Genomic DNA, 15,370 nt, shown 5'->3' with positions numbered 1-15,370 from the left:
AATAACTAAATAATAGAATAACTAAACATAGGCAATTTTGATGCAAACTAAATTTGCCAGGAGGTAAACTAAAAATAATTTCACACGGAGGAAGCCACAACCATATGCAATCAAATGCAACTGTGCTCACGTTTGCATGGCAGGATAATAGGCCTGTCTGAAACAATTACAGCTCCAACAATCAATTTTATTGCTATTTATCCCAGCACTAAGCCATTATAATTGGAAACAATCACCGAGGTGACTGCCCTGATCAACCAAGTGCAGCATGTGTGTTTGTGTGTGTGTGTGTGTGTGTGTGTGTGTGAGACACTTCAGGTAAATCCAGGTCAACTCCATACTGCATTGCAGGTGCTGCGATTATGCATAAAGTATTCACAGCAAATCACAACTTCCCCAAAGCAGCTCTTGTTGTGTAATAAGACAATAGTTGTTGAGGAAGAAGCTGCAGGGTCATTGGCTGCGCTCGGTGTCAATCACTCTACCCAGGCCCCTCCCCCTCACATTTGCTCCAGTTTGCACTAGCCACATTAACTCTTTCAGCGCTGAAACTTCCTTCACATTAGGGCTGTGCAAAAAATCGAATGCGATCGAAGGCGCTCCTGTGATAAGAAGTATATCTCCAGCACGTTTGTTCAGATCAGGGTTGTCAGGTTTTCAAAACAAATGCTGACCAGTTGCTTCTCAAAACTAGTCCAAATCTAGCCCTGGTTGGCCTTTACTACACAGAGCCGTAGTTCACACAAAATCAATTTCAAAATCGCAAGCGATTCTTTGTCGATTTTGAAAGCGATTTTGTGTAGCTTGTCCGTAGACTATGGCTCTATGTAGTAAATGCCGCTCCACCTGAACCAGTGTTGCCAAGTCTGCGGTTGTTTTTCATGTCCGCAGGTTGAAGCGACCCCAATATCAATAATGTGATGTTTAGCCCCTAAAATGCGAATTTTACCAAGACAACCCTGCCAAAAAATGTGTATTTTAGCCCCGGGACACAATTTCTTATAGGGGAACCTCCTGGAAACATGATTTGGCTAGTTATGGACTAGTTTTGAGAAGCAACTGGGCAGGATTTGTTTTGAAAACCTGGCAACCCTGATCTGAACGCACGTGCTGGAGATATACTTCTAATCACAGGAGCGCCTTTACTGACGAGATGCGCATGAAAATCGCATTCGATTTATTTGCACAGCCCTACTTCACATGACACCCAAACCCTGTTTCTGTAGCAAAACCGCGATAGTATGAATGCACCCCGATGTCTGAGTGAAAGCGGACCATCGCATGGGCGTCAGGGGACAGCGATGTGTCAGATGTGGTCACGAGCTGAGTCAAAACAACAGCAGCAGTGACGAAGTGACAATCTGAAAGTTTTCCATTTGAAGTGCGGCATGGCTTTGTTTCAGAAGTGCAGCAGCAAACAAAAGCCCCTTGTATTGGAGTACTTGAAGCCGTGGGTGTGTGTTTTAGCATGCACACGAGTCCTGGGCTCTTGGCATGTTGGCCGAGGCGTGCCAAATGCTCGTGCTGCCTGTGATGACCTGCTGACCGTATGATTATCCCGTGTGAGGCCAATGCTTCCCAAAACACACAGACACACGTTCACACAAAATATCACAGAGCACCACAACAAACATGTCAACTAGGCTAAGTGCTGACATCTTTATATTCACCTAGTCATTTAAAGTGGCCATGTTACGCTTATTTACAAGTTCATAATTGCATTTTTGGGGTCTGCTAGAACATGTAGTAAAGGGTTAGATACAGAGAAGACATTTTAAACATTGTTGGTAACCAAACAATTGATGCTCCCCATTGACTTCAATAATACTACGGAAGTCAACTGCTACCAGAACTGGCACACAGTTGGTAACCAGTTGGTTTGGTTACCAACATTCATCAAAATATATATATAAAAAAAATAAAAAAAAATTATATATGTTGGTAGGTTTATTAAAAAAAATAACTTTTTCAACATGTAGCCCCGTCTAACAAAAAAGGCTTTTTATATTTTGCCTGCATGTGGATTATTTTTGCAATTGAATCCACCTTCTGTTACTGACATTCTTCAAAATAGGACTGCATGATATTGGGAAAAAATGACATTGCGATATTTTATTTTTCTCTCGCGCTTTCACTCTTTCTCTTGCGCGCTCTCTCTCTCTCTCTCTCTCTCATGGCAAGGCCATGCGATATCTGCATAATTTTAATAATAGGCTTCTTAAATAAAAACGTTGCCAAAGGTCATAAAGCAGATAATTGCTTGACAATTAAAAGAGTTAAGTGCAATACTTTCCAGTAAACAACTCTTTGCTGTCTCGTCTTGCTGTCTGACTCAAGGTGCATCTTGCACAGCGTCTCTTCAGTTAATTCTGTCGCACGTATGCATGCATGCACACAGAATTGCATTTCAGACGGCGCATGAAAACACAGAGTTAATTCGTCTTTCGCATCTCCTCATATTTCGGTCTCAACGATCATTCTCGTAAATAGTGGGTTATGTTTTAAATGAATGTAAACAGCTGAGAAAAAAGACAGATGTGTATTATTATACTGGATCCGTGCGGTCGGATTTAAAGGGACAGTAGCCTATAAATGTGCTGCTGAATATGTCACTAATGTTAATAAAACAACAAAACAGCTATAACAATGATTCATCTAAATTACATACAGTGGACACAGTGCAGTGTTATTTTACACTTAATTATTAAATTTCTGTACCAGAATAGTACAGTTTATTTTTTCTATGCTTGTAAATTGTGTATTTCTTTTTTTACTCATTGTTCACTTGCCTTTAATCATGTTGGAACTTTATCAGACTATAGTTTATTTTTTTTATATTTTAAAATATAATTGAAATTGATTTTACACACTTTAAGCAATATCGTATCACATATCGAATATCACATTTTTTAACAAGGTCTCGCAAATCGCATTATTCTTCAATATTGCACAGCCCTAGTAAATGATGACAGAATTTTCATTCTGGGGGAACTACTTTAATTTAGTCAGCTGTTTGTTGTTGTGTCAAATCTCCTTTTCAGTTTTTAATCATATTAATTCAACCTGTCTTGTCCAAGTTCTAGTTGACTAAAAGTGAGTCACGTTTTAGTCAAACAACATTTTAGTCATGATACATAATGGTTAAACTTGGCTCCAAATTATAATTGAATTTACTGATCAGGATTGTGAAAAATGACTTCAGAATTAATGGTAAAAACAAGGTTTACTGTGGTTATTTTTGAACACACCATCTTTCAAAAGTTTAGGCTCAGAAATAATATAATATTTTTTTTAAAGCAAGGATGCATTAAATTGATCAAGAGTAGCATTTATAATGTTACCATTTTTTTTTAAACACATGCCATTCTATTTATTGAAAAAGTACCATGGTTTGCACAAAAATATGAAGTAGCACAACTGTTTGCAACATCGATAATAATCAGATATGTTTCTTGAGCAGTAAATCCGTCATATTAGAATGATTTCTGAAGATCATGTGACACTGAAGACTGGAGTAATGATGCTGAACATTAAGATGTGCATCACAGGAATAAACTACATTTTAACATATATTCAAATAGAACAATTATGGTAATATTGTAAACATACTTAATGTTTACTGTATTTTTGATCAAATAAATGCAGCCTTGGTGACAATATTTAAAAAATGTAAACATTTTACCAACCCCAAAGTTCTGAATGGTTCTGAAGGGTAACTCCAAAAATTATTAATTTTATATGAGCAAAGTAAAATTTATTTAAAGATGTTTGCTTGAAACAAACCCATTATTTCAAGCCATTTCAGTCCACTATGCATTCATATTAAGGAATGTATCAAATATCCTTAAAAGATCTGAAAATAGGCAGTTTTTTTAGACAAATCATCCATCTCAACGTGCAAATCAACCCCCTTTTCCCTGCCCAAAAGCATTTTCCAGCAGTCATGATTTACCTCTTGCAGAGAGCTTTTTGGTGTTGATGATTTTGGCAGCATACTCTTGGCCCGTGCACAGCTTGACACAACGTCTCACGACGGAAAAGGCCCCCCTGAAGAAACAGACAGAGAAGAAAATACACTATTGAACTTGATGTGGAACCCCAAAATATCCGTTCAAAACGCTTAAAGGGACACTTCTGTTCTCTATTTGTGTTTCATGCAAGCAAATGTTTTATTTTTGGGTGAACTGTTAAGAAGAACAACAGTTATGCACATCTACCTCTTTACCAGAAGCATCAACAGAGCCAGATCAGAAATGAAAGCAACACGCAGGAGTTTGATGCACAAATATTCATGATGTTCACATGGGACACAAAATGTAGAACACACTCTGTCTTTCAAAAGCCTCCTTGAGTCTATTTTCAGAAAGACCTGCGTTATGAAAATCACTTGAGACATTCATGATAACGGTCTGATGTCATTCCTTACTGGCTAAATTTAGCATATCTTGTTACAGTTACACAATACACTCTGCATGTCTCAAGCAGCCGCTCCAGATCTGTGACTTCCCGAGCCCCTCACCGAAAGGTTCAAATACCCTTGGAAACACCCATGTGATGAGAACATGTGATAAAAACAGAGCATATGCCCCCTCATGACCTCAGGCCAATCACCTGCGCACGATTCGCTTGGCTAGCGGTCTAGAAGAAACGATGCCTGGAAGGTCTTGAGTATCATAAGATGCAGATCATCATTCAAAACATCATGAAAGAGATGTAAAGGTCAAAAAAGTGAAACGGTAACATGGTAGTACTATGTTTTAGGACATTTTCAACATGTAAATAAGTAATGAATGTTAAAATTCTAGCTAATGCCAATAAGTTTATGGGTAATCAATTAATATTCTGACTCAATAAAATGGAAGCCCATTTCCACCACTGAGAAAAATAAAAAATAAATAAAAACTTATTGCGACTTTCCATCTCACAATTCAGGGGGGTCTGATATGTTCTCAGAATTGCAAGTTTATTTCTTACAATTCTGACTTTATATCACAATTGCAGGTTATAAAGTCAGAATTGCGGAATATAAATTCGAAATTCGAATTGAATAAATGTGTGTGTGTGTGTGTGTGTGTGTGTGTATAAATAAAATAAAAATGAATAAAAAAAAAAAAATTATAGAAACTATACAGACATATATGGGTAAAACACAAAATGATCAAAACAAAAATGACAAACTTCAATAAAAATTTTAATGAACAGAAAATAATGAAAAAAAAACTAATTTAAAATAATAATACAATCTATAACAGTGTCCCAATTGCACATTAAATGACATTAAAATTCCATAAAATGAAAGATAACAACACTAAAAACTAAACTCAATAAGTTTAAATGTTGCAAGTTAATTTAGGCCTCAAAACATTAAACTATATTATTAATAAATATTTGCATATTTTAATATTAAACATTTCACAGCTATAAAACTATTAAATTATTTGTGTTTTAAAGATTAAATATTTGTGAATGCAAAATTAAGCATTAAATATTGGCCTAGATATAAATATATACTGCACATAATTCAATAAAATTTAATTTGCATATGGTAATGAAGTACCATAGTATTACCATCTGATATCATTACTTTGCCATGTTGCCATTGAAGATTACAGTAAGGTCAGCATATTAACACATTAACATTTATAATGTGTTTTATGATGGCTGATATGAAGCCAATATATGTGAAATTGCACTATTTAATTTAAATTATAAAATTAAATTAAAATAGATTTTGCATATTATTTACTAAAAATAATCATTTTGTTATTTACTAGAGCAAAAGTTCACAGAGCTGTTACAATAAAAGTCCCACTTGTGACATTTATCGATCAAAACCGAAATCTTTTCAGCAAATGCCGATAATAATAATAAATGCATTCAACCACTAATATCATGTATTATTATAACTAATGAAATCAATTATTGCTTGCCAGTGTGTGGGAAACAACACGTTCAAGAAGAATGAAGAAGAAGAAGCTTCTCGCCTAATAAAGCAGAAGGTCATGAGACCGTGTGGAGGCCGGAGAGAGTCTGTCTGCAGACTCGTGCGCTCTGTTAGGGAACCAGTCGTTTCATTAGTGCTGGAAACAGCCTGAGCGTCTCAGCGGAGACATTGAGCTGATTTACTGCCGTCGGCCTGTCAGGAAAACTGAACCGCCGAGCTGCGGGCTGCTGAGGTGTTCAGGGTAAACTGGCACACAGCCGCAGAACACACACTCACAAACCCAAAACACCTACAACAACACTGTTCTGACGAGTCAGAACCCTAGAACTGGAAATTAAACCATAAAGTGTTACTAAATTCATAATATAATAATAATGAAGGCTGCATTTTTTTTTATCAAAAATGCAGTTAAAAACAGTATTAATGTGAAATATTATTACAGTTAAAAAAAATGATTTTCTGTTTAAATATATTTCAAAATATAATTTACTCCTGTGACGGCAAAGCAGCCAGGCTTATCTTTTTAATATGCTGATTTGGTGATCAAAAAATATTTCTTAAAAGTTTGAGGTCATTTTTTTGTTTTTTTTACATACACACACACACATACATGTACACATTAACATTTTCTAATTAATTTATATATATCAAAAGTATTTCTATATAACATTATGAATATATATTTTATATGTTGTGTACAGTTTTACATCTGTACAATCTAACAAAGAGCTGTTAAGAAGAGGCTAAAATGCATGTCTCTGCCACAAACTGAGGATGTGGTCAAATATTCAGTTCAGTAAGATCTGCTGAAACATCACAAATACAAAACGTTTAAAAAGAATTTAAAAATGTCTATTTCTCCACAGTGAGCGGGAATATACTCTACGTTGAGATGAACTGAAAATGAAACCCACAGAGTATTTAAAAAAAACGAGAAGTTTAAAAAGTTATGAAACAGCTTATGATAAAAGTCTGTCTACTACGATGTTTCTGTGATTGTGGGTGATACACACGGGGCCTGGTTAATCATTCGGCAGAAAAAAGGTGCAAAAGAAACACAATAATGACTATCTGGAGAAGAAGTGGGGGGGGGGGGGGGGGGGGGGCTGAGAGAGTAAAATAATTTCCTAACGTCAGGCCACTGGCATGCCTCAAACACACACACACGCGCGCAGTCAGATTACAGACAGCAAACAGCCGCCCGGGCAGCTCTCACAGCTCCAAATGTCACAGGACAGAACGACACAATGTAGAGACCCTTCTCTGCCTGACCAGAGTTTATGATACATTTTAACATTCATTATAGAACTCACTTGATAAACTGTATCAACCCTTCATATGCATTCTCGGAAAATACAAAACTGTCCAAATGTATTAATATGTACACTTTAGATACTAATATGCACTTTACAGTAATAATGTGTAACTTAAGATAATAATATGCAGCATTTAGGGGGATATAATGCACAAAAATGTAACTTTTAAATTTTGTACCTATAGGATCCCGCACAGGCGACAGCGTTGCACCTTTTTTCAAAGAGTGTCTAGATAAAACGTAGCGACCTTTTGGCCTGGTAATACTCTCAAATGTATCACACTGAACACAACCTCCAAATAACCTCCTGACAGCTGATAATTATAATCAGACATATGAAATAAACTCCTGTAAGCCGCTGTAATGTTTCCTGACAGATCCTCTGAGCTTTCTGCATGAAATGCACCACACAATATCCTCAGGATTATGTTAAATACTTTCATGCATATTAATGGAACTCCCTTGTGCATTCTAGATACACAATATCTCTACATTAACCTTTAAATTAACCCCTAATTGATCATGTTTGCTCTTTAATTCAATGCACTCACTATAAGAGCTCTTTAGTTAGCTTTAGTTCTTTAGTTTAGCTCTTTAATGCATTTCAAAGCAACTCCAGTTATTTTTCCAAACATCATATAAAAAGCATGCAACATCCTAAGATTTAACACATGCATGCTCATTTTTATAATCAGAGACTGTATGCACATAAATATTCACTGTAATATGCACAGTGGTGGGTGTATTTAAATGCAACTCCCCTCTAATGTTTCCTGACAGCTCCTCTGAGCTTTCTGCATGAAATGCACCAGAGGGGCCACAAAACATGCAATATCTTCAAAATTAACCCCTGACGGCTTATATTTATGAGCACAGACAGTTCAAATAAACACAGTAGTGGGAGTATTTGAATGCAACTCCCTCTGATGTTTCCTGACAACTCTTTTGTGCATCCTGCACGAGATGCATCGAATTCAAACATGCAAAAAAAATATGCATGCACGTATAGTAAATATATAAACATTAACTTCAACATATATGATAACAGAGTATTTAAATGCAACACGCCTTTAGGATTCCCGATAGATACTCAATGCATTTCAGATGCCAAAAAGCATCAAACACTATCAAAAGGATTATCAGGTCGCCGTTTATCATCATAGACTCGATACAGTTAAACAGCACGTTAGTGGTAGTATTTAAACTCAACTCCTTCCGAGGTTTCCTGACAACTCCTTTCGGCTTTTGCATATGAATTTGCATTCAGGAAATTTGTGATATCAATACAATACACTCGGGTTACGCACAAACACCAACCGAGAAAGCAAATCTTACTTTCCAAGTTCTTCATACAGCTGGTACTCGTCAGTAAAGCGCGTGCAAGTTGTCGTTGCCATTTCTCAGCCCTCAGCGTTCGCGGCGATATCCGAGCTTTGTGTCCAGCACTACGATTATTCTCCTGTGCCTTCGACTTGTGGGATTTTTTAGGACAAAACTTCAACTTGGACACGGATTCGAGTGAGGGAGAGGTTCGCCGACGAGCAGACTCGACTGCTTTACCGACCTCTCACCGAATGCGCTGTTCAGCTGCAGTGCACTAGTTTTCCGCTGTGAGAGACGCGCGCGCTGTCACCGCTGGAGGGCGCGCCGGAGCTTACGTCTCTCCGTTTTTCACCTGTTTTAGTGGGTGTAATTATTAAACTAATAACACATTTAGAAATGAATAATGTTCAATTTAACGGGCCAAATCTATATACAACGCTTCAAATATATATCCCACGAAACACACATAGTTTGCGCACTCGTTGTTTTCAGCAATGACTAACCTAAAATGCCCCTGATTGGCCATAAGCTAAACAGAAATCTATGTGATTGGTTATAATTCTCAACGCTGAAAAAAATGCCTTAAAAGCAATCTGATGCATTTCGCAAATTAACACGTTTCTTTCATTTTCACATGTAATTTTAATCGAGACAGCAGTTTTTATAGTTTTCATGCATGAACTGAATACATGAATATATAAATGAATATATATATATATATATATATATATATATATATATATATATATATATATATATATATATATATAGATAGATAGATATAGATAGATAGTAACCCTTTGTTAATAATTAAAATAAAAATAAAAAAACTCTGTGAAAATAAATCTGCATTGTTTATCCTTTTTCTCTTTCATTCAAAGAAATTAACAAACTTCTAACCTAAAATAAACTTTTTTGTAATTGGCTAAAATTACTACCACCCCTGGAAATTCCTATGTGTAAATGTGTAAAGTATCTCTCTCCTCATGTTATCATATTTTAGCACACCAAGGTGATTAAAAACATGAAATTGTCCAGCCATGATTTCCAGTTTAACAGAAAGGTACAGGTAAGAGGTAAAACAAAGGCCAAATTCCCTTATAATCATCAATCACAAGTGGTAAAACCAAAGAAAATAGCTCTGATGTGCGGCAAAAAGATTTGCAAAATATCTGCCTGTCTATATTGTCTCAATATTTGATAAGGAAGAGGAGTTTGCGTGACCAAATACTCTAGAGGGTTCACCGATAAAGAATTGTAGAAATGAGTTCAGTCTTGTGGTCAGGAAGCTTTAAAAAAGTTGGGGGAGTTTCAAGAAAAATCCTCTGCTCTCATCTCAAACCAAACTCCAGCGTATTCAGCTGCCAAACACTACTGGTACATCAAATGGGACTGGATTCTGAGGTCAAGTGAAGCTTAGAAGAGCTTTTTGGCACACAAGAATTATTTTGGTGCACACAGGGATAAAGTATCCCATGCCCACGGTTAAATATGCTGCTGGATCTTGAATGTTGTGGGCCTATTTTTCTGCCAGAGGTCCTGAACATCTTGCTCAGATACATGGCATCATGGATTCTAGTAAACAGCAATAGACAAGCACATAAAAAAACCTTCAAAACCTGACCGCCTGTGCTAGAAATGGATGGATCTTCCAAAACAAACATCACAATTTACACAAAAATGGGTCACTGAGCACAAAATGAATGTTCTGCCATGGCTGTCCCAGTCCTCTGAACTCTACAGAAAATGTGTGGGGTCAACTAAAGACAAGAGTCCACCAGCATTTTGGAGTTTTATCATTTAATCATTTATTTTTTTATAACATTTTTAGCTTGAAATGTGTGTTTGTGCCAATACTATATCTAATGCAGTGTGACAGCAATCAAACAATAAGACACATTTAATGTTTGCAAAATGTTTTATTAAATTCAGGCACAAAAATCTGATGCAAATAATGGAAACAAGTGAAGGGAAGAGTTTCTTTCTCATGTGAACTGCAGCAACCTGCTTAAAGAAACAGTGCAAACCTTTAACACATCTGATTGCAACTGTTGCTAACAATAAACCCGAATACCTGGGCAAACGTAAGATCACGGACACACATGGCTAAGGAAACCCTCAGTCAACTGATTTCATAAAACACTAAAAATGATAAATGACCCATTTTGCATTGGAAACTAAACATGAGACAATTATCAGTCAGTGAATCAGTTATATTGGCATAAGATGTGCAGTGCAGACATTTTATAGCACTGCAATAAACTGACACAGTCACTGTACTTCAGTGTGTGTGTGTGTGTGTTATGTCAAGAGCTGACTTTACATCTGGCATGTCATGTGACCTCAAAACTGGACAGCACTGGGTGGGATGTTGAACAAGGAGGGGTCAAAGTCTTGGCCTTTAAATGGAGATCCTTCAGCATTCCAGCCCTTCTTCAGCATCTCGTGGACTTTCTGAAACACACAGTCAAACACCTTTCAATGAAATATCCAGATAGTTTCTCATGCAAACAAGTGCCAAGGCTCTTAAAAGAATGCTTCGCTCAAAAATTACATTTGCTGAAATGTTCTCACCCTCAGACCATCAAAGATGTAGATCAGGTCGTTTCTTCATAAGAGCAGATTTGGAGAAATGTAGCATTGCATCACTTGCTCATCAATGGATTCTCTGCAGTGAATGGGTGCCGTCAAAATGAGAGTCCAAACAGCTGATAAAAACATCATAATAATCTACAAATAATCCACACCTCTCCAGTCCATCAATGAACCGCTTGAAATGTTGTGTGTTTGTTAGAAAACAAATCCATATAGATGTTTTTAACTTTAAACCATAGCTTTAGTCCATATTCATATTAACACTTCTTCCAGTGAAAAAGTCTATCCACGGTTGTCCTCCCACAACAAAATCAACTTACATATTTGAACTGGTTTTGCCTAGTGCTTGATCTGTGCATATTTCTCTTGATTTGATTTTTTCACTGGAGAAAGCATCATTACGGATAGAGGACTCTGATTTTAGACGCAACAGCATGAAGTTAAAAACATCCTAATGACGGATTTGTTTCTAACAAACATGCAGCTTTTTGCTTCACAAGACATTAACTGTTGGACTGGAGTGGTGTGGATTACTTGTGAATTATTGTGATGTTTTTATCAGCTGTTTGGACTCTCATTCTGACGGCACCCATTCACTGCAGAGCATCCAACAACAAGTGATGTAATGCTACATTTCCCCAAATCTGCTCTGATGAACAAACAAACTCATCTACATCTCGGATGGCCTGAGGGTGAGCAGATTTTCAGCAGTGTCCTTGAACTGAACTGCTTTAATATCCCAGAGCAGTTATGAAGCAACATAGAAAATAACATGTCCATTGCTTGCTCACAATCTCATGGCTCTGTGGTTTCCCCTGGAGTTTTTGGTGGTAATCAAACGACAGGCGGTCCAGCACAGCGTGCTCCTCTTCATCAACAGTTGCCATAGTGCGTTCCCGGTTGATCTGGTTCACATCGATCTCGGCCTCACCCTTCAACACGGCACTCCACCAAACCTCCCCGGTTTTACTGAGGGACAGCTGGAGGAAAAAACCAATTGATCATCACAACTATCTACGGCTACTAACAAAATCCATCAGATCTGTCTCCAGATTGCATTGAAATAATACTAATTTAAATTCCATATAATACAGAATACAATTTAATGAGATGTACACAAAACAGGGCTGTTATTGTTAATTACAAGGTTTCTGCAGGTTTTTATCTCGATGGATGTTTTGATACTGTAACTGTACTACAAATCAAGTCAAAACTCTGTAACTTAAACTACTTTTTAAAAAACATTAGAAGAAAAACTTCAACTGACAAGACTGTCAGTGATTTCTGACAATGTCTCAAACTGGTTGAAAAAATAAAAACTGGCTGATGCATCAGTCTATCCCCATTTCAGATACACCATCCAAAAACAATGTGTACCAGCACGCATCGGCCAGGCTCTAGGCTCCATAGGGAATTTTCAGTGTTAATTTTGTGTGTGAATTCGCCCTCCATCAGGACTCGCTGTGACCCTCCCTCGTTCGCGGCCACACGGACCCTCCCCGGCTGCAGATCCACAGACACCTGCGCGCAAAGATGGAACAGACAGCAGACCGTTATCAAACTAGCTTTGAGGTAACACTAGACAGCAAGATAAAAAGATGGAAATGAGGATTCTGCCGGACAGTAACAGCAGGACACACACCTGTCGGCCTTTAACGATGTTAGGCTCCACATGCACTCGAACTTCCACATCCGTGTAATCCTGCGACCAGGTGTAATTTTCTCTAACGGCACCATTATAACTGTCTGCATTCGACTGAAAACGTTCTTGTCCACTGAAAATGTGAAGTAGAACTTGTTAACACATCAAAAGAATGCACAAACTTTTGAGGTCAGTAAAAGTTTTAGTATATATATTTTTGAGCAAATGATTTAAAAGTCAAGCATACACTTTGGCTGTGTCAGAATCGGAGTTTGATGGCGCCGCGGCTCCTGCTGACTCAGCGGTGCTGCTCGGAGTCTCTCCGTGTGTCTCTGTGCTCTGTGCTGATGGTGCTGGGACAGACGTGGGCTCTTCTGTGCTCCTCTCCTCCACAGGAGCTTCGGCCACCTGTTCAGATTGAACCTCCAGCTCCTGTACTGCAGGAGGAGCGGCTTTATTACCCTCTGCCAGCCTCGCTGCCCTCTCTCTGTCCTGCTCCGCGAGACTCTCAAATAACTTAAACGTCTGATGGGAAAAAAGAACAGAAAATACACTTACAGTAAATTCAATAGACTTTTATAGCAACTGCAAAGTGGCATAATAAAATAATATTTATAAATAAATTAATTATTATAAAATACATTATAATTTGTATTTTAATAAATTAACATTTCATTAAATTCATTTATTTTAAAGACCCTCACAGCAATTATAAAGTGAGATAATATAAATAAAATTAATTAGTTAAATGTTTTAATTCAATATTTTTTATTTTTTATTGATAAAATATTTGTATAATTAATAAGATACTGTCACAGCAATAGCAAAATGGTATATTATTAATAATATTAATTATTAACATTATTAATTATAATAAAATTAATTTAATAAATGATGTTTATTTTTAATAATTTAATTATTTAATAATTATTAAACAGTTACATGCTGTAAATATTATAAATAATAAAAAAAATATTTTATTTAATGAATTATTATTCATTTTGATTTATTTAATTATTTTAATAATATTAATAATACATTTTACTACTGTCACAAACATCTAAAACACTGACACGGCTGGGTGTCACGCATTAAAAGCAAAACAAGACAATACCGTGTTTTTGGTCATGTACCAAAACAGAAGTACCATGGTACTATATGAAATATGTTAATATCATAGAACATGAATATAATAATTAGGGCTGCAAGTCTATAAAAATATTTAAACTAATTAATTACATAGTGTAGTGATTAATTAATCGATTCATTGCAAACTAAATTTGGCTGTGAAAATACTCACAAAATAATATTTAAGTTATTGTTGTGTTAACTGAGGGAGTATCAAGTAGCCATTACAAACAGTAGCTTAGGAAGAAATATTTGTTTGATTAAACATAAAATTTATTACACAAACATTTAGACTACAATGGCCTAACATAAGCTATGGAACATAAAAGAATATAATCAGAGAAACATCTCAGTAATTAAATCACATTTGTACTTGTTATTGGAACATAACATTTCATCAACGTTGCGCTGTAACATGACGTACAGTTTTGGGGGCGGGGACAGCACTATTAATCGCTTTATTTTTCATAATTAATTAACTAATTTAGCTAAGGAGTGAAACTGACATCCTAATAATAATCATTTAGTACAACCACTGTATTCTGATGCCATAACCGCACCATGGTACTGCCACATTTATATTTATTTCTAAATTATCCAGTCAATTTAATGGATCAAAACAAAAGTCAGTCAGTAACGTTTACGTTACCTTGAACACCATTTTTTCAGCTACTCCGGGCGGGAAGCCCATGCGGTCCTGCGGGCCGCTGAGAAGGCGATAGAAGTCCGTCTTTCTGTAGAGGAACCCGAAATAAACCTGCAGAAAATTCTGAATGTTTCCAACATGCTGCAGGATCCCTAACAGCGCGTTATCATACAGCTCGGTCATTTCCACCGGAGAAGACATGGCTGAGCAGCTCAGCGGGATCGAATCTGACTGAAAGCTGTTTAATTTAGATGCTTATTTACGGAAAACAGACGCAGAGCAACAGAGAGCCAGCAGAAAACTTGGGCACCAGCACTAAAATGACAACAGATCTTTCGAGACTGAGCAGCTACGGCACTTCCTGTTCACTCAGTACAAAATAAAATTCACATGAAAAACTTTTTTTTTATTACGTTTATTACATACACATATTTACAATATATAATACACTGAATTTTATATTAATATTATAATAATTTATATAAAAATATTTTACATATTACATGGTATAAAATGTTATTTTAGTGCTGCAGGTGGCAGTAATGCGCTCTGGACGGCTGACTGCTTTGTGCATAAACATGGCGACGTCCTTCAGGCAGACAAAATTGTTTTCGTTAAGTTTTAATTAGAAATATAAATATTAACAAAATAATAACACTTTTCGAATCGAAAGGATCTTCTTAGATAGATAGATATAAATAGATTTTATAATAAATAAATTATTTAATATGTTAGTTATTTGTAATGTTGAACTTAAAAAATTAAAACAAAGCCTTA

General features: G+C 36.4%; 2 protein-coding genes across 27 annotated transcripts in view; both read right to left on the bottom strand.

Annotated features, from left to right (window-relative positions):
* Nucleotides 1-8,886, bottom strand: part of LOC127966071 (calcium/calmodulin-dependent protein kinase type II subunit beta) — a 63,383-nt gene extending 54,497 nt beyond the window's left edge. For 8 of the 26 annotated variants that reach the window (XM_052566910.1, XM_052566911.1, XM_052566919.1 and 5 more), the window contains exons 1-2: nt 8,595-8,886; nt 3,953-4,047 (exon numbers count right to left, since the gene is read on the bottom strand). In XM_052566910.1, the coding sequence (XP_052422870.1) occupies nt 3,953-4,047; nt 8,595-8,656 (157 nt within the window). In that variant the 5' untranslated portion in view covers nt 8,657-8,886. The remainder of the gene's footprint in view (nt 1-3,952; nt 4,048-8,594) is intronic. The other 18 variants (XM_052566922.1, XM_052566923.1, XM_052566918.1 and 15 more) reach the window with 5 other exon arrangements.
* A 1,595-nt stretch (nt 8,887-10,481) lies between these two features.
* Nucleotides 10,482-14,952, bottom strand: LOC127966902 (nudC domain-containing protein 3-like). The gene is made up of 6 exons (XM_052568252.1): nt 14,597-14,952; nt 13,067-13,344; nt 12,820-12,952; nt 12,555-12,698; nt 11,969-12,157; nt 10,482-11,036 (listed from the first exon to the last, which is right to left on the bottom strand). The coding sequence occupies exons 1-6, from the start codon at nt 14,792-14,794 to the stop codon at nt 10,926-10,928; spliced, it is 1,053 nt and encodes a 350-aa protein (XP_052424212.1). The 5' UTR covers nt 14,795-14,952; the 3' UTR covers nt 10,482-10,925.
* Nucleotides 14,953-15,370: the final 418 nt, after the last annotated feature.

Source organism: Carassius gibelio, chromosome B10, assembly GCF_023724105.1.
Source record: "Carassius gibelio isolate Cgi1373 ecotype wild population from Czech Republic chromosome B10, carGib1.2-hapl.c, whole genome shotgun sequence".
NCBI lineage: Eukaryota > Metazoa > Chordata > Actinopteri > Cypriniformes > Cyprinidae > Carassius > Carassius gibelio.
The sequence above is the reverse complement of the archived record's forward strand: the minus strand, read 5'-3'. Positions and strand labels throughout refer to the sequence as shown.

Bases quoted from the DNA above. Each gene is read 5' to 3' on its own strand.
- LOC127966902 (XM_052568252.1), bottom strand. From the start codon at position 14,794: ATGTCTTCTCCGGTGGAAATGACCGAGCTGTATGATAACGCGCTGTTA. The intron at 12,953-13,066 runs GTATGCTTGACT...TCACATTTTCAG, and splicing joins GATTCTGACACAGCCAAAGT to TGGACAAGAACGTTTTCAGT. The intron at 12,158-12,554 runs GTACACATTGTT...TTTTTCCTCCAG, and splicing joins AGCCTGGCCGATGCGTGCTG to CTGTCCCTCAGTAAAACCGG.